Here is a 21,791-nt window from a genome sequence, read left to right on the forward strand (position 1 = left end):
TCCACGTTGCCATCTCTTGAAGGTACAGCTCATGTAATGTGCTCTCCTGGCCACTGCTGATCCCACAGTTCCCACCTCATCCATCGCCCCCACATCTGAGGAGGCTGAACAAGTTAAAGTAAACTCCACCTACAGTAACTTGAAAGACTCTGGTGTGCTTTTGCAGAGAAAATATGGCAAGCTTCACAGGCCCTCACAGCCCTAGATCATTCCTCCTCCCAAGGTGGAACTCCACAAAACCTCTCTCATAGCTGAGGGCATGTCTCCATGGAGACCCTAGGCTATATCTCTACTACAGCAGCCCAGTCACAGCCTTGCAGCTGTGCCACTATAGCATAGACACTTCCTGCATTGACAGAAGGAGTTTTTCAGCCTATCTGGGTCTACAGTGGGGGTTTAGTGAACCTAACCAAGTCACACAGGGCGTGACATTTTTCACAGTCATAAATGACTTAACTAGATTGATCTAATATTTAGGTGTAGACCAGGCCTATATGCATGGAAAACAGGGACATAAATCTCCAGCACACTAGCTTGTCACACACTAGCTGATCATGTGGACTCTGCTATAGTGTACTAAAAGTTGTGTAGTGCACCTTAACATATTGCTTTTTTCTTTACCTCAGAGTACACTACAGAACTTTTAGTGCACAGTAGCAGGGTCCACATGACAACTTAATGCACAGCAGGCTCCGGCACTGTACCTTTATACCCCAGCTTTATGCCCACTAACTCTCACTAACAACAAGTCCTGAGTGAGAGGGAGGAAGCCCCTGGACTCTCTTTCCCCCTTTAGCCCATCCAAGAAATCCAGCCAGAATCTCCTTACTTTTCACTATTTGCTGATGTTTCCTTATCTTCTTTTTCTAATGAATAAAATATATAATTATCTTTAGTGTGTTGTGATGCTTAAAAGGAGTTAGAATTATTATTCTGATAGACTTTTGAAAAAAATTTTGGGTTTTGCTATCCTGTTAGTTGCTTCCTGAATATTATAAAGAATTCAAAAAGTAACTTGTCTTTTATCTATGTATTCAGTTTCTTTTGCCCATTAATCTATCAGTTATTTTGGTACTTGGAAATCTGCCCCCCAAAATTAGACCTGATCTACACTTATAAATCAGCACCACATTGCTATGACACTCAGGGGTGTGAAAAATTCATACTTTGAGCACTGTAACTATGTCGATCAATAGCTGGTGTAGCTGTGGCTAGGCTGATGGGAAAATACTTCAACTGACCTAGCTACCACCACTCGGGGAGGTGATTACTCACAGAGATGGAAAAACCTCATTCATTACTGCAAGAAGCATTTATACTATGGTGCTACAGTTACAGCACCCATAGAGTAGACATGGCCTTAGTATTTGTAATATCATTGCAGGAATGGAGAGAAACTTTTTTCTTCCATTGCGAGGTTTATTGATAGGTATAAGATTTAGAACCAAATGCACCTTGTGCCATTATTTACACCAGTGCAAAGTGATTACAAAGTGGCTGTAAAATGCTAACATTCTAATTTGGCAGCATTTTACACCCACTTTGCACTGGTACAATGTTTACACTAGGGGCAGGGCAAAGGCCAATCTGGGCCTTAGGGTACTGCATCAGCTCTCATTTTTGAGGGAGAGAAAGGAAGGAAGGAGCTACTATTATGTGTTACTAGTAGCATTGTAGACTCTTAAAATTAAAAGATTTTTAAAATATTTGTTGACAATTTTTTCAGTCTATTTTATGAACTTTGCATTTTTTTGCCAGTGAATCAAGACTGATCAGTTTCACTTTCTGATTCTCTAACACAATACCGTTACGTCTGGGTTTCCAATACCAAAGTGGAATGCTTAAAATTTCAAAAAGGAAATAAATCTTGCTCTCATGCAAACATTTCTTAAAAAAATTCATAAAACCATTCTTAGTCCTAGTAGATTTTTTGCTAAATCACTTGACACATTTTTTTTTAAAGTATGAAACCTTAAGTCTTTTCAAACTAAATGCTCTGAAGTCAAATGGGAGCTTGGTGTTTACAAAGAATTCAAAATAGACTCACCTCTTTTATAATCTTGCCTGTACTGTTACTTCCCATGAGAATTCTAGCTACATTTTCTTTGACTGAAATTGGGGACTATAGTCCCCACCTGCAAACACTTACATACACACTTAACTTTAAGCAACTGATTTCTATGTAATTACTCACATGCTTAACATATAAGTGTTTGAAGGAACAGGATCTATATTTGAAACTTTAAATATTTTAAAAAATTGTCTTTCACCTTTATTTGTTAAGCCCTTATCATGCTGCCACATAGGGATCTTTACTGGGTGCCTCCTGCAAAGTGCTATCTGTTGTGCACCCTGGCTACAGGGAGCTTCTTAAACCATAGCACCGAGACTGAGCAGTGCAATATATAATTGCAAATGTAATTCTTATTGATCATCAAGTCTACAGCGCTTTAGCCTTCACATCAAACTCTCCAAGCCAGGAGTAGGCAACCTCTGGCACATGTGCCAAAGGCAGCACATGAGCTGATTTTCAATGATACTCACACTGCCTGGTCCTGGTGACCACCAGTCCGAGGGGCTCTGCATTTTAATTTAATTTTAAATGAAGCTTCTTAAACATTTTATAAACCTTATTTACTTTACATATACCAATAGTTTAGTTATATATTATAGACTTATAGAAAGAGACCTTCTAAAAACCTTAAAATGTATTACTGGCACACAAAACCTTACATTAGAGTGAAAAAATGAAGACTCAGCACAGGTCTGAAAGGTTGCCGACCCCTGCTCTAAACTCACAAAGTTCTGTGCCAGCTTATAATGGGCTCAGTGTAAAATCTGGACAGGATCATCTGGGTACAGACCAGGGTCAGATTAAGTCATAAGCAGCTTCTGGAGTCACATGATGAAATTGGAAACATAGCTTTATTTAAAAAAAATGCTTCTACCTAAGTCTGCAGACAGCCTGAAACAACAGCTGAAAGAGATATGAATTGTACCACTGAGTCCTGTTGTACACAACTTATTTGGTAGTGGTAAAGACTGTATCATTTCTATACTAAGGAAATTCCTCAGCTATTTGATGTAGCAGCTCCTATGGTTTTAATGCATTTCTCTTTCAGTGCATTATTATATTTGTTTACTATCAATTTGTTGGGGGTGGTGGTGATGGAGAAGATGGAAGGGATGACAGAAAGAATGGGTAGAGACAGAACCAAAACAAAGGTAACAATACTAAGGCTTTGGCTACACTTACACTTCAAAGCGCTGCCGCGGCAGCGCTTTGAAGCGCTAAGTGTAGTCAAAGCGCCAGCGCTGGGAGAAAGCTCTCCCAGCGCTGTCCGTACTCCACCTCCCTGTGGGGAATAACGGACAGCGCTGGGAGCCGCGCTCCCAGCGCTGGGGCTTTGACCACACTGGCGCTTTGCAGCGCCGCAATTTGCAGCACTGGAGAGGGTGTGTTTTCACACCCTGCTGCAGCGCTGCAAATTTGTAAGTGTAGCCAAGCCCCTAGAGTATATTTTCCTTTAACACGTCTTATATTTCACCTAGATACTTGATGGACATATGCTGGCAATGATACTAGCGGAAGGAAATCCTTCTTTGCTATTCCTTAATATTTGGCCTTTGCTTATTTTATTTCAGTTTGGTAAAACTGTACTCATCCAACCTGTTGATTCTTTACTCCATTTCAAAGTAGGCTCAAAACACTTACATAGAGTAAGAAAATAACTTTGAGAGATGAATTTGCTGTTGGATTATGTGATAGTTTGACGTTTACTTATGCACAGGAGGGAGGCAACAAGGGCCTCCCAGGAAAGAAGACACATGCCTCAAATAGTCTGCAGTGTGGTGGGCTGGCATACAGGTGGGGAAGGGGAAATATCTCTAGGGAGAGGCATCTCTCTTTCAAATGTGCAGAGACATGCCTCTCTGTACTTGCTGTCCTGTCCCCGCCAGCTACCATTTACCTCACTTGAAAAGGTGCTGGCTCATGTAAAAAGCACCATAATAAACAAGTTATGACAACATTTAGGCCTTCAAGCAGGATCCATTACCTAAGAGCCAGAAATTCCCTCCCCCTCCTCCTAAGTTAGGGGGAGGCAGCATGAAGCTTCTTCCAGTACATCCCCATCAGGTTATTGTGTGGAAGTGGAACAGGACAGACAGTTGCATCAATTCAAATCCACTTCCCTCACAGGAGCCACATGCCAGCACAATAAATCAAGTCAAAGTACCTCTATGGTCTTCTCTTCAAGGCCATGTTGCACAGAACATCCTGCTTTTTAGCTCTCCACCTCCTGCATACCCTTCTGGAGGCTTGGCCTTTTCACATTTCCTCCCTAAGCAGTAGGGGAGGTACCAATAGGAACATCTTCACTTCAGGCTTCGCACGCTGGGGGAACTCAAGATTTGAATCAACTCCCTCCCCCCAAAAATTGAGCAAGAGGAAGGCTACTGGATAATTCTTCATCCCTCTTTACAAGGCTATACTCTGCACATATGCAGACAGACAGCTACCTCAAGTGCCTTCCTTTCCTGGAGCTACTAGCCCCTACACTGCATTCTAGAGCACTCTAATGAGGCAAACACATCTGAAGAGATTCACCTGGGTAGATGGCTGAGCAGCTGGACTTTATGCAAGATTTAAAGAGAGAAACCCCTCATTAAATGCAATCAGGATTCCTTCCCTTCTTAGGGTGGGGGAGACTTCTCTGGCTGAAGCCTCATGGGAGATTACTCTATGCTCCTGTGGGCCAGTGCAACACTATCATAATACCTAATGTTTGCACAAGGTGCCAAAATAATTTTATCATTACTAAGATATTAGGAAGATGTTTCTGAAGCAGTAAGTACAAGCCTAGAGCCAAAAAATGAAATATACTGGACTAAATAATAATCCAATATAATCACCTATAATATGTATCTAGTGATGCATATGAACTGCTTGTATTTTGAAGAATTTGGACTACATCTAGACTCAAACTTTGCAGCACAGACTGACCCATCTTTGTAAAATGCATGTGTAGCAACATCCTATCCAAACTCTCCTTACCTTGGAAAAGCTCAGATAGTTTCAAATCTCATGGTTAAACCCTATTCTAAATTGTGCTTAATGTGCCAGAATAAGCTAACCCAGAAACTTCCCTAAAATAACAGGCCTTGTTTACCACTTATTGACACATATCATAGGAACTATAGCTTTCAACTTACTAAAACCCCAACATGTGACCCCTTCCTTTAAAATGCATGACAAAGACACAAAATGTGGGAACACAACCTAAATAATATGGAAGATTAAAAAAATGCAGAAGTGATATTGGATTCATTTTTAACATTGCCTAAAGTTTTCTAGACCCTCTGTCCCATGACTCAGCGTTTTTCCTGTTGTTTATTTACTGGGAGATAACCCCCGGCCTGTGTGGGGTAGAAGTAAAACTAAACAAATCTCAGGGGAAACGCCGGTAACGCTTATGAAATGCGGACGGAAGCAACCAGGGAACATTTCACACTGAAAAGTAAACGCTTGAGAAACGCATTTATACCGAAACCCGCCCGTTGGCAACGGGCTCCGGGTGTAGCGTGGCGGTTACTCACTACACCTGTAAGGAGGAGCACGGTCCGCGCCAGGCTTTGCTCCGGGCCAGGGCGTCTGACCCGCCCCCGATGCACCAGCCCCTGCCTCGCTCTGGCGCACAGAACCGACCCGCGAGCCAAGCCGGGGCGTGGCCTTGAGGTGCGGGCGCGGCTCTCCGCTAGGGGGCGTGTGCCCGAGGGACAGGCAGGGGCGGGGCTCCGCAGCCGGGGGAGGAGGGTGGCGTCTCGCGGCGCGGTGACGTCGAGCGTGCGTGGGTGACGTCGTGGCGGCCTCTCTCATTCTGGTCCCGGTCTCGTCCTCGCTGCCGGCCCCGCTGCCCCTCGGCCTGTGCTGCCTGCGCCGCCCCCCCGCCCCGCGATGGCGAACGTGGCCGACACCAAGCTCTACGACATCCTGGGCGTGCCGCCCGGGGCCACCGACAACGAGCTGAAGAAGGTACCGGGCCGGGCGGGGGAGGCTCCGGGCCGGGCCGGGCGGGCCCCATCTGGGCAGCCGGGAGGTCACGATGAAGCGGGGAGGCCCCGGGCCGGGCAGCCGCGGGCCTCGGCCGGGATCAGAGCGGGCGGGGGGCCAGCCGGGGGCCAGCCTCTAGGCTAGGCCGCGCCGTGAAGCCGGTTGGGGCCTGACCGCTCGGCCGGCGCTGGGGGAGTGACTAGGCCGCAGGGAGGCCAAGGCATCCTGCCGGAGGGAGAGGGGATCGCCAGGGTCCCCTGCCCTAGAGCAGCCGGCTCCTGGCTCCTTACTTGGTGCCCGCTGTGGGGAGGTGCCCAGACCGGTAACTGAGCACCAGGCGGAGACACCCCCCCCCCCCATCGCCTCTTCCTCTGCTAGGCAGGGTCTCCGTGCTGCTCTGGTGGCCGATCCCATCGCAATTAAAGGCTTCAGCTGTAAAACCCGCTGAAGTGCGGTACGTTCCAGCCAGCACCATTGTCTGACCTACTTCAGCAACCGCACAGGCGCCGTTAGGGTCTTCCCGTCCCATCCCTGTAGCGCTGATCTTTCCCAGGCTGAAAGCACCTAGGGAAAATAAACAAAGAAGTTGAGCAAGAGAGCCTAGAACATTGTCATCTTCATTACCCTGTACTCAGCACTGACATCTCAACATTTATTGCTTACATTTAATGTTGTAGTATACAAGCCACTCCTCCCGCCCCTCCTAGATCCTAGTGCCAGTTGTGCTCCCCTTCTGTGTGCTGGGATCCTTCCTGGTTTTTGTAAACAGTGAGTGCTGGTAGTACCGCTGGATAAAGGGGGGTGGGAGAAAGAGGCAACGGGGAATGAAGGGGGGGTTGAATAGGGCAGAGGGAGGGGAATGTGGGAGTGGGGTGGTGAAGAAAAGGGGATAGGAGAATCACAGGGGGAAGCAAGAGCCCAGCGTGCGGCATCCCATTGGCAGCAGCTGGGGCTCCCCCATTAAGCAGGCCCATTGAACCCTCACCCTGACAAACCCTCCACCTGGACCCCTCCAAGCCCCACAGATCCCCACTCCCCCAGCACCTGGACCCCCCTACAACTTACCCCCCCAGCCTCATCTCTCCACACCCAGACCCCCCGCTGAGCCTCAGCCATCTTCACCTGGATCCCCTGCAGAGTCCCATTGTCCCTGCATCTGGAAACCCCCCTCCTCCGCCAAATGAGCCCCTGTGCATCCAGGTCTCCACTGAACCACCCGTACCCAGATTGCCCCATACAGAAACCTCTCACCCCATACTTGGATCCTGCTGGTCTGAGCCTATCCACCCACACCTGGTGCACCTGGCACAGTGGGGCAGGGCCTCAGAGTGTTTCTGTGTCAGGCCCAGCCCTTGCACTGCGTCAGGGTCAAGTGCAGCCTCACTGCCGAGTTCTTGTACCAGTGGAGGTGGGGTCTTCAAGGTGATCTTCCACCTCATTGCAGCCAGTGGCCTGTGCTCTCCACTGCCAGGCTGGAGCCACATTTATTTATTGACAAATAAAATTTGCAGAATTTTAAAATATTGTGCACATAATTTTTAGGTGCAGAATTTTAAATTTTTTGATACAGAATTCCCTCAGAAATATCATTCTAGTCATCCTTGCACAAAAGAGGAAGATGTGTTCTCTACCCCAAGAGCTTTTAGTTTAAATGAAAATAATACAAATATAGTTCAAATGCAGCATTCTCAATAAATAGGTCAGTGAAAATGATGTGGAGATTTTATGTAATACTATACTATAGAAAGGAAAAACCATGTGTAAACCCTTCTCAGCACCCTGCTTTTTCTTGTTCTTGAGAAGTTTAGGTCTCTACTCTCTGAGCAGTTAACTTTTTAAAAACTTCTATTTTTAAAAATAGAACCCCATTGCCAGCTCTGTCCGCATATCTATTCAAGGGACACTGTGATAGGACCTTACCACATCAGCCACACCATCAGGGGCTCATTCACCTGCACATCTACCAGTGTGATATATGCCATCATGTGCCAGCAGTGGCCCTGTGCCATGTACATTGGCCAAACTGGACAGTCTCTACGCACCATGCATCTGATAAAGTGGGTTTTAGCCCACAAAAGCTTATGCCCAGATAAATGTGTTAGTCTCTAAGGTGCCACAAGTACTCCTCATTGTTTATATTAGTAAAGTTTCTTCCCTCTAAATCACAAGTAACTGTTATAACGCATTTGAGACAGTGTAGTGAAAACTTCCCCAACTAAATTCAGCTCCATAACTCTGAAGTGGTAGCAGGAAAATAGGTTATGCTAAGCTGTGTACAAAATATTGTTACTCAGGTACAGCCTTCTTAGAGAACCTGCTTTACTTCCTTGTGCTACTGTTTCAGAACAATAGAGTTAAAATATTAGAGTCCGCATACATCTGTCCAAGTACTTAATTCAAAGTGGTGCTAAATCTTCCTTGAGAAGTATGTAGGGAAGAGAATGAAGAAACTATCAATGTGGATTGATTGGTTGGGTTGGGTGAGAACCTGAGGCAGCCATTTTGTTGATGGACTCTTGAGGGGCACGACAAATCAGGACAGGATTTACATCCAACATGATGGTTTAATAACTATGGTATGGAAATCCATACCCTCTAGCTAATGGTAATCCTCACCCCTTGTTCAAATTTAGAAATTACATTTTTATATCGGTAATGAATGCTGTATAAAGAATTGGTTGAGTTCAGTTTCAGTGTAACACTAAACCAGAATACAGAAAATCAACAGTTAAATGCTAGTTTTTGTAGTACTTCAGTTACTCTATGAACTGCATTAATGTGCCGAATCCATAAATGGGTAGTTAATACTGAATCAGTAAAATAAAATACCGGGTGCTTTCTGTTTTATTGTAGAGGACTCAACTCATTTGTTTATTCTAATAGACATTTGCTTTATGGCTAGATTCTGACCTTGTAATATTTTTACCCGATTATTGACTTAAGTAGGTGCTGGTTGCACACTTACAGGAGACATTTGTATCTTTCTCTGAAGAGTACAGGTTCGGTTAATCAACTTGATTTATTCTGAAACCTGGAATCCATCACAGACTTAATGACTTGTTATTTTTTTGTCAATTAGGCATACAGAAAACTGGCCAAGGAATACCACCCTGATAAGAATCCAAATGCAGGAGACAAAGTAAGATTTTTTTAATATTGAAATGTATTTATTTGTATTGCCATTGTATTTAGGGGCATCAAACAAGAGATTCAGGGCCCTGCTATGTTAGGACTTATTCATATATATATATAGTAACAAAAAGACAGTGACCCAAAGAAATAATAATCTAGGTTGTGGCCAAGGACAAAGTAACATAAAAATGAGTTGTTGTATAGTAAGCAAAAGCCTCCATTCACCACCTGCCTAGCTGGGGTCAGCTGGCAGTGCTTTGAGGCATTGTTGGAGAGGTGAATGTTTAGGAGGGATCTGAAGAGTAAGGCAGCAGTTTTGCAGAGCTTTCTTGGAAGTGTTTTCCACTCATGGAAGAGATGGAAGTGGAGGTGTTTGAAAGAGATGCAAACAATGAATTCAGGGGTCACCTTCAAGGTAAAATAGATTAGACGTGCAGGGCTCAGTTAAGTAACCTGTCTTGAGAGATGAAAAAAGATGTTTCAGTGATGTCTCAAATGAGTTGGGTTAACATGACAGAAAAGTCTTCTTAACACTTAAGAAGACTAACACATCTGGAGCCATGTTAGTTGACTATGTAGACTACAACAGGTTATTGTTGTTTTAACAACTGTTGAGGGTACTTCAGTTGTTAAGCTAACATGATTAAAATACCCATTTTGTACATCAAGACAGGACCTTAGACCTTGTCTAGATGACAACTTTAAGAGTAACATTAATACTTAGCTAATGTTAATGTTAGCTAATGTGGTAATCACACATACTTAAATCCCAGTCTTGACAAGGCCTTGGGGGTAAAGTTAAGAAGCTTGTACTTGGGCATTGAAAGAGAAATCAGTAGAGATGTCAAGAGGATGATGCATTCATCCTTCATGGTAAAACAGAAGAAAAGAGCTGGATTCATACAAGCACAGCCAAATCTACCTGTTCTAAAGGTCAAAATTTAGACTGCAATGGAACTTCTGATGTGGAAGAGTATTTAAGGTTTTACACTCCCTCATGCATAAAAGGATAAAGTGGGACTATAAATCAGATGCTAGTTTTTCCTTTGTGACAATCTTCCAAGTAAATCTGTTTTTATAAATGTAAAAGTAACTTGCAGGCTTTTTTTCCTGACTTCTTTTTCAGTTCAAAGAAATAAGCTTTGCCTATGAAGTTCTGTCAAATCCTGAGAAACGCGAGTTATATGATCGATATGGAGAACAGGGCCTTCGAGAAGGTAGTGGTGGAAGTGGTGGAATGGACGATATTTTCTCCCACATTTTTGGTGGTGGATTGTTCAGTTTCATGGGTAATCAGAGTAGAAGTCGCAATGGTAGAAGAAGAGGAGAAGATATGATGCATCCACTTAAGTGAGTATCTTGATACTGTGATTCTTCTAACTTAAGTTTCCAGAAAGATATGGTGAAGGTGAACCTGGTCTGATAATCATTGATGCTCTAGTGGGCATCGGTTCATTCAAAAGGTCTCTACTGTTTCCAACTCAAATTCATTGAAAGCGTTACTTCTAGATTTCAGCAAAAAAGAAACCGATCTTCCTGCATTACAAGTTTGTCTTTGGTAATAGTATTTTAAAAGAATAATATATGTGGTTGGAACTTCAAGTCTTATGGTCCATATCTTATTAGTCAGTATATAAACTCTGCTTCTTTTTATAAACATTTAAATCTTGCCTATTCTTGACTGATTTGCACAAATGACTGTCTAAATTATTTGATCCTAAAGTTGTTTAGTGGGACATGTTAGCCTTCCAGCTTCCTAGTAACCTGGTGATATGTATTCACTATCTAACCCAAGGGTCTCGAATGGCCCACAGAGTTATTTGCTGTGGCCTGCCAAGCTCCCCGCGCCCCTCTTCTCCCCCCCCCCTCCGCCCTCCCAGAGTTATTTCCTGCAGCTGCCACGCTCCCCCCCCCCCCCCTGCACTGCATCCCCACTCCTTTGCCTACTTCCAGGTGCTTTCCAGGAGGGAGGGGGAAGGAGTGGGGAGCTGTGTGCTCAGGGGAGGAGGCGGGGCAGGGACGTGGATTTTTAATATCCCCGCTCATCTTCATAAGCCTACACCTTATTTTCACTGCTGTTTTCTGCAGGCTGAGCAGCTTCTTTCTGACCCCCACCGATGCTGTACTGTGGGCTAAGCCACTCCTCACATTAAGTGCTTAGTGTAATATTTGCATGCCAGCTACTTTGTCTAGCAACTGGTACTGTACAAACAAACTATAAATTAGCTTTTGTATTCTCATAACTCTTTTTAGTTTCTTTCTAAACATTGACACCAGAAGCAGTGTTTTGCAGCTCAAAATAAACTGAGTTGCATTTATTACTGAATGATTTCTGAAGTCTCTGGAAATACGCAAAATTCTGAACAAAATGTTGTTAGACAACTACTATTAAGTGGCTTGACTGTACTGATAAGAGAATCAAATGGTTTTAATTTTTTTTCTCGTGCTTTAGATACCTTGTAATCCAACGTTAGCAAATCTGACTGCTAAAGTGGTCATGGGAACATAACAATATATCAACATAAACACTTTTCCAATGGAAATGAATAAGACAAAATTAAACTCCTAGCGTGAATTCTTAAGGAAAATATTAAACTATAACTATTATCCAGAACTGCTAGGAATTGTCTTGCTCGTGTTAACCCATCTGAGACTTGTTTTAGATTTCCTTTAAACCCTTCTTAATTCTTCAGGCGACTAGGCTAATTTGTTTCCTGTTGGCCTCTACTAGAGAGCAAACCTCAGCTCTGGCTTCTGACTATTCTAAAGCTTTTCCTTGAAGTATGTACATTTACAGTGGCATAGTTTCTAATGGGATTTCACCAGATGTGAAACTGTTCTGCAAAGTCTGGCTTAAAATCCTGAAAGATAGGGTTCTGTGTTTTTTAATGTAGCCTTTGCTACAGTGTCAGTGTACAGAGTTTTACTTGCTCAAAAACTTACTGTTTAATGTCTCTTCTACATATGGCTGGGTTTTTGGCTTTGTTTTCAGAAGTATTTGTAGACAAGGCTGAAGGTCCCTGTGATTTTAGTTTTATCATAAATTGTCTTAGACAGTAGTTTGTACCTAAGCTAGACTATTAAAATGACTTTTTTCTGAAGTGATTAGAATGCTAATACTGGAGAACTTTATTTTCTAGAGTGTCTTTAGAAGATCTATATAATGGAAAGACAACCAAACTACAGCTTAGCAAGAATGTCCTTTGTAGTTCATGTAATGGGTAAGTTTTATATTTTTCATTAACAGTGCTAGAACTTCTTGGCTGCTTTTGCTCTTAAATGTGTTAAACTGTTAATTCAAATTGGTATATAGCATGAAGTGTAGTAGTTCTTCATGTGTAAGCTAGGAACAGGTTCAAGTATTGAAGCATGGAGATACCAAAATCTAACCTATAATGCAATTAATAGTGCTCTTTGTAAAATCTTGAAAAGACATCCTCTGTATCTTAGTGATAGATTAGCCTAATTGCAACTGACATTGCTGCATCAGTGCAATTGGCGGTGTAAAACTTAAGTTTGATATTTATTTTCCATATGTTCTCAATTATAATCTAACTGACGCTTTCCAATTTAGTCAGGGTGGGAAGTCTGGAGCTGTTCAGAAGTGTAGTGCTTGCCGAGGTAGAGGTGTACGTATCATGATCAGACAGCTGGCTCCTGGGATGGTTCAGCAGATGCAGTCTGTGTGCTCTGATTGCAATGGAGAAGGTAGGCCAACTGTTTCCTGTGCTTTTAAAAATGTTTAATGTGGTTAGAATCTAGGTTCAGTTGTAAATTGTCATATCTCATCTGGAGAATTTGTGAATTAGATGCATTACATGCATCCGACGAAGTGGGTATTCACCCACGAAAGCTCATGCTCCAATACGTCTGTTAGTCTATAAGGTACCACAGGACTCTTTGCTGCTTTTACTGAATTAGATTGTAATTAGTGAAGTTTGACTTTAGTCTGGAAAAGATATTTCTTCATGTATTGGAACAGGAACACGATTTGGCAAAGTTTGTAGTCTGGTTAGGAGAGGATTGGAACCTGAATAGCAGGTGCAACTGCTTGGAAATATTTGGACATGTTGCCCCAGTATCTTGCTGTCTGGTGCTAGCACTATAAAAACCATTTACTCTTATGGGATAAATTTAACTTAGCATCAGGATAGATTGATTTAAATCAAAGCATTTTAGAGCAATGTTTTGCATTTGTTCATTTGAGTTATTTTCCTAAAGAAAAGATGATTGTCATTTATTTGTAACCATTGAAATACGTTGATTAGCAACTATATATATATATCCTTCCCACTAAATTGGGTGCTGCTTCTTGTTAACCAGGGGATGCGCTATATCTATACACTGAAGCAATTAGGAAGCTTAACTTGAATTCAAATTTCTAATTTTTATGTTAGAAAATGGTGAATGATTCATTTCTTATTTACTAGACTAATTTTTTCTTTGTATTTTTAGTCAATCTCTGAATGGAAATTTGAATTCAATTAAATGCACTAAATGGCGTTATTAAATAAAACTACCTTTAGTGTGCTGGAAATATAACAAAAAAGTTAATGGAAGCAGTTTTGCATTTACATTTATTAAACAAAGGAAGTATTATCTGTAGTTAATAATTGAATTGATTATTTCTGGGGTCATGTCCTTCAATATTTTAGAACTAGTAGATCTCATCCTCTTTCACCTAGTTTTATTCAAAGTTTGGAAGAGGGGAAAAAAAAGCTTTCCTTCAAACTAGGCACCAAACATACTGCTTGATATTTTTTATTTTAAATTATAATCATTTTAGTAAATTTCATCTCAAATTTAGTTTTAAATAGATTGTTAAAAAATAAACCCGTATTTAATTTAAAGTTCTGTAAATATTCATTGATTTTTTTTTGTATCTACTCTTCTGTGTTCCAAAATATTATCAATTTATTTCTCTTTCAGAAACAAATGTTAAAATTGACATACAACTTAGTGTTCTTAACTTTTTGAAAGATGGAAATAATAGTGTTACATTCTATATTACTTTTGCTGATTTGGGCACATATGTGGTAGTGAATTAAACATCCTCTTCCAGGCATATATTTCCTGGATCTTTCTTAATTTACGCAACACCACTAATTTGTCTGAAATCATGTGCTTGTACTACTTATAAGGTAATAGCTGAAAATGCTGAGTTGCAATAAAAATTTAGTTTTTAGCCTATTCTATAACCAGTCAAACTTTTTACTAAAGAATTGAAAGACTCTGTGATTTCCTGTTTTTAGCTATTTTGTTACTTTGCCTGATTTAATGTAAATGCATAGTTCCAGTAGGACTGGACACATCTGCTGCATTGTAATGTTCTGTACACTTGTTTCTCATAGGAGTATGGCTTTAATTTTTGAGTAGCTAAATATCTGAACATAACAATTGCTTCTGCTTGCAGTACTTAAATAGAAGAAGCAATAGGCACTGTACCGGCACCTGAAGTAATGGGCTTGTACAGGATATTTTTCTTAGAATGTTCTGGTTATTCTGGTCTACTATAATGAAGGCAATTCCATATTAAATATCTGACCTTTAAAAGTATATCCAAGTAGGCTAGAAAACAAAAAAGCTAGTAAGAAGTATTGGATATTTTTTGGATAACCACCGTGCAGTCTTCTAGAAGGCAATTCTCCTGCTAAAGGTGAAAGGCAAAGCACAACTGTTTGTTCTTTACTGATGGTCAAGGTGTAAAAAATGCTTTAAAAGTGAACATATACACTAAGAATGTCAGGTCCTCTTTGCAGGAGAACCTGAATGGTGGTGTCACACTAAGCTATAACCTGACCTGCTGCTTTTTCTCTCTCCTCTCCCTCGTGTCCCTGTCTGCCCCCCCCCGCTTCCCCCCCATTACATCTACACTTACAGTGATGTCTCACCATCTGTACAAGTATAAATAGCAGTGTAGATGGTGAGAGACAGCTTAGGTGAGTAGAGTGCCCTACATACCTGAACTGCCAGAGGTCAATACCCTACACTGCTCTCTACACACCCAAGCAGTGCCTCCCACTTTTACGCTGCTATTTTTAGCTGTGTAGTTTCCTCCTGCCAGAGCCTTTCCCTACAGTCTGAAACTCAGCCTCCACAACCCAGAAAGGAGAACTGCACCTTGGTTTCAGTTTTGTCCCATTACCATTAGGTTTCTCAAAGATTTTTCATAGGTTCCCCAAGCAAAATGAGGAAAGGAGGAACCTGACTCCTTATAACTTTTTGTTTAGAGGTGGAGGGGGTCTGTTTTTATACATGAAGAGCAATAAAAGCCACAGATAAAGCTTATTTTGCCTTGCAGGTTTCCTTTAAATGCTCATGCTGTTTGGAATTGGAAGTCATGGTTCTTGTTCCATCAGGCTTACAATCTGAGTTCTAACTCATCTTCCATCCCACAAAATGATTTTGAAGATCTCATGCCTCTTAGTGCCTTTTGGGTCTTTTGCTTCTCATTAGGAAAGCATTAGATTAGTTTTCCCCTTGTGGGGCACACTAACACTGAAAGAAAATTTTTTCCAAAGTGATTTGAGATTGGGGAATGTGCCCAAGAGAACCAGTGTACGGTAAAATAAGTGGTACTGTATCCTCAAATAAGGAAGAAAAATATTCTTAGATTTTTCAATCCTTCTTTCTCTAGGTGAAGTTATTAATGAAAAAGACCGTTGTAAAAAATGTGAAGGGAAGAAGGTGATCAAAGAAGTAAAGATTCTTGAAGTCCATGTAGATAAAGGCATGAAACATGGGCAGAGGATTACATTTACTGGAGAAGCAGATCAGGCCCCAGGAGTGGAACCAGGAGATATTGTCCTCCTGCTCCAAGAAAAGGAGAATGAGGTAACTTGTGACTTAATAGGTGAAGTAAAGTTGGTGGGTTTTTTATATTCCTTAGAAATATTTAACTGTAGGATTGAGTACAGACACTTACACAGTTACCTAGATTACTTTAAACAAACAATTGAGGGAGAGAAACTGAACTTACACATACATGGTTTGTTCCTAGTGGTAACTGCTATAATTCTGAGCTAGAAGGTTCTGTCTATAGACATGCAGAGGAGCACACCAAGCATCCTGCTCTCTCAATATGGTCATAAAAAGTTACTCTCCTAACTGAAGCAGGGTTACCCTTGGAAGACTTACCACTATGAATGTCCTATCCTTGTTGTGCACCTGCTTCAACCCTGGCATGCAGTAAGTAAAGCTGAGTATAAAGCCAGCTGTTTTTTTTCAAAGGCTGTCAAACGAAAACGGGGAATCTCCCTCAATCTTCACTTACTGTAAATTGGTCTCTGCTTCTGTTAACCTACGAAGTGTGACAAATGGGTTGGAAATATTAACCCAGATAAGTAGCATGGTCATGCTGATATTGCACTCATCATAGGACCCCTCTTTTCTACCCAAACTGTTGACCTGCATTTGCTAATTGCATTTTTATTCTGTCTTGGCACATCTATATTTCTACACAGTATGTACTTTGGAGAATATTGGTTTTCATACATTTGAACTAAGTACTATAAAACTTATTCTGACACAGTACACTCTGCTAAATTGCTGCAATATGTTATTTAAGGAAAGTTGCAGTATACAGTAAAGTCCAGGAGAATGTTTCCATGCTTTAATGTGGTAACTATTTTTGGCAAAGTTCAGCACATTAGGTAAAGTAACATAAATGATGGTTCAGTATTATGAAAACAGCATGTAAAACTATTGTGTGAAATTGTGGGGCGCAAGCTGTTCATTTTCTGGTGTTCCATAAACAAAATAAATGTGAATTTAAGTTCATACATATTGCATTGATCAAATTCTAGTCATTGTCCGTCAGGAAAGCTTTGAGTTAAAAACTGAAGTAATACAAGTATCTGAAAAATCTTTAAAATAATTCATGCTCGAGTAGCACTCCAACACCAAAGCACTTGACCCAGCCTCTCCTACAGCTGTCTGTCTGGTTTCCCCGTGTGCTCAGTTGCAACTTTGTGCTCCTCCCTACTTCTTGGCTGTGATTGGGTGAAGGGAAAGGAAAGCTACTAGGATAAGCAATGTGACTTCAAGTGTCAGGTACTAGTAGCACTAATGACAGGTCAGATATTCCAGGATTTGAAGCAGAGGCCTTCTGAGTCTTGGTCTTTTGATCTAGCTATGTCTGCTGCTGTACTGTCTTGTACAGTAAAACATATTGTGGCTTTCTCCTTTTTGCTATGACCATGTTTACTGGTAACGCTTAGCTCAGTCCTCAGTTGCTTTTTAATAAGCACGTTGCAGTTCATGAATATGTGGACAAAAGATTGCTAGCATAATTGTTAGTATGGTGGTGAAATGGTGATATTGTAAGGTGTTTGTTTATATGAGCTTGAGAGGAACCTAAAGCAGCGGTTCTCAAACTTTTTAACAACCCAAGGACCTCCATTTTGATTTTAAAATCTTTCGCACACCCGCAGACACCCTGCTCAGCCCAAGGCTCCACTCCTGCCTTACCTCCACCCCATCCCTGTTTCTTCTCCTCCCTCCCAGCGCCTGCTGCATGCCGCTGAACAGCTGGCACTGGGAGGGAGGGGAAGGAGTTGATCAGTGGGGCCAGTGGCCCTGGACATGATTCTGCCCCCTCCCCTGAGTGTGCTCTGTCCTCCCTCTCTCCCAGTGCCTCCTGCACACTGGGGAACAGCTGTCCTGCAGTGTGCTGGGGGTGGTGGGGGAGGAGTTGATCAGTAGGACTGTGGGCCCTGGACATGATTCAACCCCCTCCCCTGAGCCCCATCCCTGCTTCTCCCCCTCCTTCCCAGCACCTCCTGCATGTCGGGGAACAGCTGTTCCTGGGTGTGCAGGAAGAACTGGGGAGGGGGAAGAAGTTGATCAGTGGGGCCCACAGCTCTAGACTTGTTTCCGCCTGCTCCTCCCCCTCCCTCCTAGTGCCTCCTGCAGGTTGCTGAACAGCTGTTCCCCGGCATGCAGGAGGTGCTGGGAGGAAATGAGGGAGGGAGATGGGGGAATTGATCAGCAGGGCCTGTGGATCTCCTGGAGTACCCTCGCAGACCCCAGTTTGAGAAATGCTGACTAAAGTATTAAATCATTTTGGTACCATAGTTTCAGTGTACTGAAAAGGTGAATCTTGAGGCCTGAATAGCTCAACTGTGGTACTGAAAAATGCTTCTCAGTCACTTGGGTGACTTCTTCCAAGATGGGAGAAACTAAGACATTGGCAGGTTTGTAAATTTGGGTTTAGAAGCTGAGAAAATGACTTTTACCTGAATGTGTTTGAGTCTGTAGGTAGCATGAAACTACTAAAATTGTCATGGTTGATATGCCAGCTGAGACTAAAATATATCTCCTGGTTCCAAAAACTACTTGCTCTTGGGGAGAAACTCTGCTGTCTTCTCACAAAGGTCAGCATAAAACTGTTGCAGTATTTTATTTTCAAGGACAGACATTAATGCTGAAGAAAAACTTTCCAGCAAGTCTTTTCTTGCTGCGCAAGAAAGGATAACTTGGAGGATGATGTCATGAACCAAGTTTTATATGCTGTTACACTAAATATCTCTATGTTGTGAGCAAGCAAGTAGTGAACAACTTCAGGTATCTCTAATAGAGGTGCGAAGGGGAAAAGGAGCAACCTTTCTGGATTCATGCCAATGGGCTAACAATCTTTCATTCACTTCACACTTCTGTAAATGCCTCATTACAGATCAGTTAAAGCAGCTGTGATCTTGCTTGACTACATAGATGACCATTAAAACAACTATACACAACTGGTTTGGGCTTAGTCCTGAGGACTTGGAACAACACTCCTATTTCATGTATACCACATGACTAAGACACTTCCAGTTTGTCTATTGCACTAAAGATACTTCTGAAAGACTTCATGCTAAAGTTAACTGAATGCTTGTAAGGGCTGCAGCACTTTAGCAGTGAGTCTGAAGTACTACTCTAGTAAAATAGCTTAAAGCCTTTAATTGTATGTGGACTGTCTTTTTGCCCCTCCCCCCACTTTTTTAAATCTGAAAATAGTGGCATGATCAACAGCTAGCTTTTTATGAACATTCTGAGGCTAAGTGAAATAGTCTTTAAATATATAATTTTGTTACCTGGTCTTCATTGTGTTGTGATTTTTGTCTTTGGATTGGAAGATCTTTGGGTCAGGGAAAGACTCAGTCTGTTGTACAGTCACACAGCATTTTACAACTCTAATTTGTTTCTAATGAATATGGAACTAGAGTCACAGAAATATATACTATTGCATATTGCACAACATGCAACTCTTAGGACCTGCTTAATTGTGGAAAGCTATAACTGGTGTTGATCTGGAGTTTGATCCTTACGTGAGTGCTAACTTTCGAAGGCAGCAATTTTATAACTTATGGATTTTATTACTGCAGGATTATATTAAGAGACACTTCATTGTTCCCAAGGACTTCTGTAAGTAGAACTAAATAAAGAGTATCTTTGCCTTTTGGGGATAGAACAAGAGTGAATTGTTGGGGAAACCAGGGTGTGTGGGTTGGTGGAGATCTGGCAGTAATAAGTATTAGAATGCAGATGATGATGATTGTCTCATTCGTAGGTGTTCCAGAGGGAAGGAAATGACTTGCATATGACACACAAGATCGGACTTGTTGAAGCATTGTGTGGATTTCAGTTCACATTCAAACACCTGGATGGACGTCAGATTGTGGTGAAATATCCTCCTGGAAAAGTAATTGAACCAGGTAAACCTTGATTTGATATAAGAATTTATCTAGATACATGTGTGGTTGTACTATTTGAAATGTTGTATCATCATATTATTCTCATGCTCTTGCAACTTGTAGCCGTTGTCATAGAAATGCAGAGACGTTACTTTTGTCAGACAGAAAGCTGGTACAGTTTCCTTTAATCTGATTGATCTTTTTCTGCCTTTAATTATAGGTTGTGTTCGTGTAGTTCGAGGTGAAGGAATGCCACAATATCGCAATCCCTTTGAAAAAGGAGATCTTTACATAAAGTTTGATGTGCAGTTTCCTGAAAATAACTGGATTAGCCCAGAAAAGCTCTCAGTAAGTATTCCGTCAGTTTGATCAAAAATGTGTTTTTGAGATGTGGTGTCTCAAGGGCTCATTGTATGGTGCCCCTTGCACTTTCTGTCCAGTAGTTGTATTTGGATTTGAGTACAGCCAAATTGTTCTTTCAATGTAATTTACAATGCACAGGTGATTTTAAAAACCTTCCATTGAAGTTGGTTAGTTTACATGAAAAACCACAGGAGGGTTGGTGTTCTGGCGGGCGGGTGTAATATAAAAGCATTTGAAAACTCGATATAGTAGCTGTTACTAGACCACAGGACAATTGAAAGAAGGTGGCTGCTGTTTTGATTTCTGACTCATCAGTTTTTGCTGACTATGGCTTTGTCTACATGAGACAGTTGTAACAGTTAAAAGGACTGATTTTAACCTATGCAAATTGGTGCAAACACCTGCTGAATTTTAAGATTGCTAATCCATGTATGATAAATTATGTACGACATTCTTAACCTAACATGAAGGTCCCCACAGGGGCTTGCACTTGTTTTTTTTTAAAAAGCCTTTTAGTTAAACTGGTGCAACTTAATCATGTACAGATGGCCTAAGAATGAAGGGGAGATGTGTGCCAAATATTGACACCTCTGCTTTCTGATACACCACTAACTATACTCCTTTTATTGGCAGGAACTTGAAGATCTTCTGCCATCTAGACCAGAAGTTCCCACTGTAATTGGTGATACAGAAGAGGTAGATCTCCAGGAATTTGATAACACTCGTGGATCAGGTGGTAGTCAGAGACGTGAAGCCTACAATGATAGTTCTGATGAAGAAAGCACTCATCATGGACCTGGGGTACAGTGTGCCCATCAGTAAACATTTGTCTAAAATGTTGCACAAGGATTTTCTTTCAAGTTTTGCCTGACTTGTTTTCAGCAATCCAGTTGGATTGTATAAACAATCCAGATGAACCGATGGACATCTATTGCTGTATGTGTAACCTTTAAATTGGTCTATAGTATCTACAGAGTGTATAATTTAAACTAACCACAAAGCTTACATCTTCATTTTGACTGTTCTGTAGCAGAATAAAGCACTTGAAAGGAAGACGAGACTCCTTTTCACATGGGTTTTAAGTTTGTCCTCGTATCTGTGCTTGATTTTTACCAGTTGTGTAGATTTTAAGTTTCATATTTTAAATTCAAATTCTACATTGTAAAGTTTGTGTACAACTTGTCCTGAGGCTTGGTATTTGGCTGCACCTGCGTAAGCTGCTACAAATAGAATAAAGAATTTCATAGCCTGTATCTATCATTTTAGATGCATGGTACATAAATGGGCTTTACACATAATGGGTTTAGAGCTGACTGGGAACAACGGAAGACTAAATTAGAAGTGGTTGTAAAAGTTTTTTTACCATCTTGTGAGGTTTCTGAAAGTAAATAAAAGCAGTTGGTGTATAATATACTCCCTTCCCCTTGTCACACTTTTATTTATCTAAAAGGATACACTAAACTTGATTCTAATTGGTTAGTTCCTTTGTATTTGTTTTACTATACTGCCTCGGAGTCTGAGTACAATGGCATCCTTGTACTTGACTATGTCCCTGTACAACCTTCATCCCT

General features: G+C 41.5%; 2 protein-coding genes across 3 annotated transcripts in view; one reads left to right on the top strand and one right to left on the bottom strand.

Annotated features, from left to right (window-relative positions):
* LOC123349484 (borealin-2-like) overlaps window positions 1-21,791 on the bottom strand; it is a 129,340-nt gene that overhangs the window by 85,530 nt on the left and 22,019 nt on the right. For both annotated transcript variants that reach the window (XM_044987625.1, XR_006573564.1), the window contains exon 10: window positions 6,540-6,616. In XM_044987625.1, coding sequence (XP_044843560.1) covers window positions 6,540-6,616 — 77 coding nt within the window. The remainder of the gene's footprint in view (window positions 1-6,539; window positions 6,617-21,791) is intronic.
* On the top strand, window positions 5,825-21,633 carry DNAJA2 (DnaJ heat shock protein family (Hsp40) member A2). Its single transcript, XM_044987624.1, has 9 exons — window positions 5,825-6,034; window positions 9,132-9,191; window positions 10,311-10,534; window positions 12,325-12,405; window positions 12,759-12,892; window positions 15,822-16,018; window positions 19,734-19,878; window positions 20,078-20,205; window positions 20,854-21,633. Exons 1-9 carry the CDS (start codon window positions 5,957-5,959, stop codon window positions 21,040-21,042), a joined length of 1,236 nt encoding a protein of 411 aa, XP_044843559.1. The 5' UTR covers window positions 5,825-5,956; the 3' UTR covers window positions 21,043-21,633.

The sequence above is a fragment of the Mauremys mutica genome, chromosome 14 (assembly GCF_020497125.1).
Source record: "Mauremys mutica isolate MM-2020 ecotype Southern chromosome 14, ASM2049712v1, whole genome shotgun sequence".
Lineage (NCBI taxonomy): Eukaryota > Metazoa > Chordata > Testudines > Geoemydidae > Mauremys > Mauremys mutica.

Coding starts and splice junctions, on each gene's coding strand:
- DNAJA2 (XM_044987624.1), top strand. CDS start 5,957: ATGGCGAACGTGGCCGACACCAAGCTCTACGACATCCTGGGCGTGCCG. Junction 12,893..15,821: donor CTCTGATTGCAATGGAGAAG/GTAGGCCAACTG, acceptor TTCTTTCTCTAG/GTGAAGTTATTAATGAAAAA. Junction 20,206..20,853: donor TTAGCCCAGAAAAGCTCTCA/GTAAGTATTCCG, acceptor TTTTATTGGCAG/GAACTTGAAGATCTTCTGCC.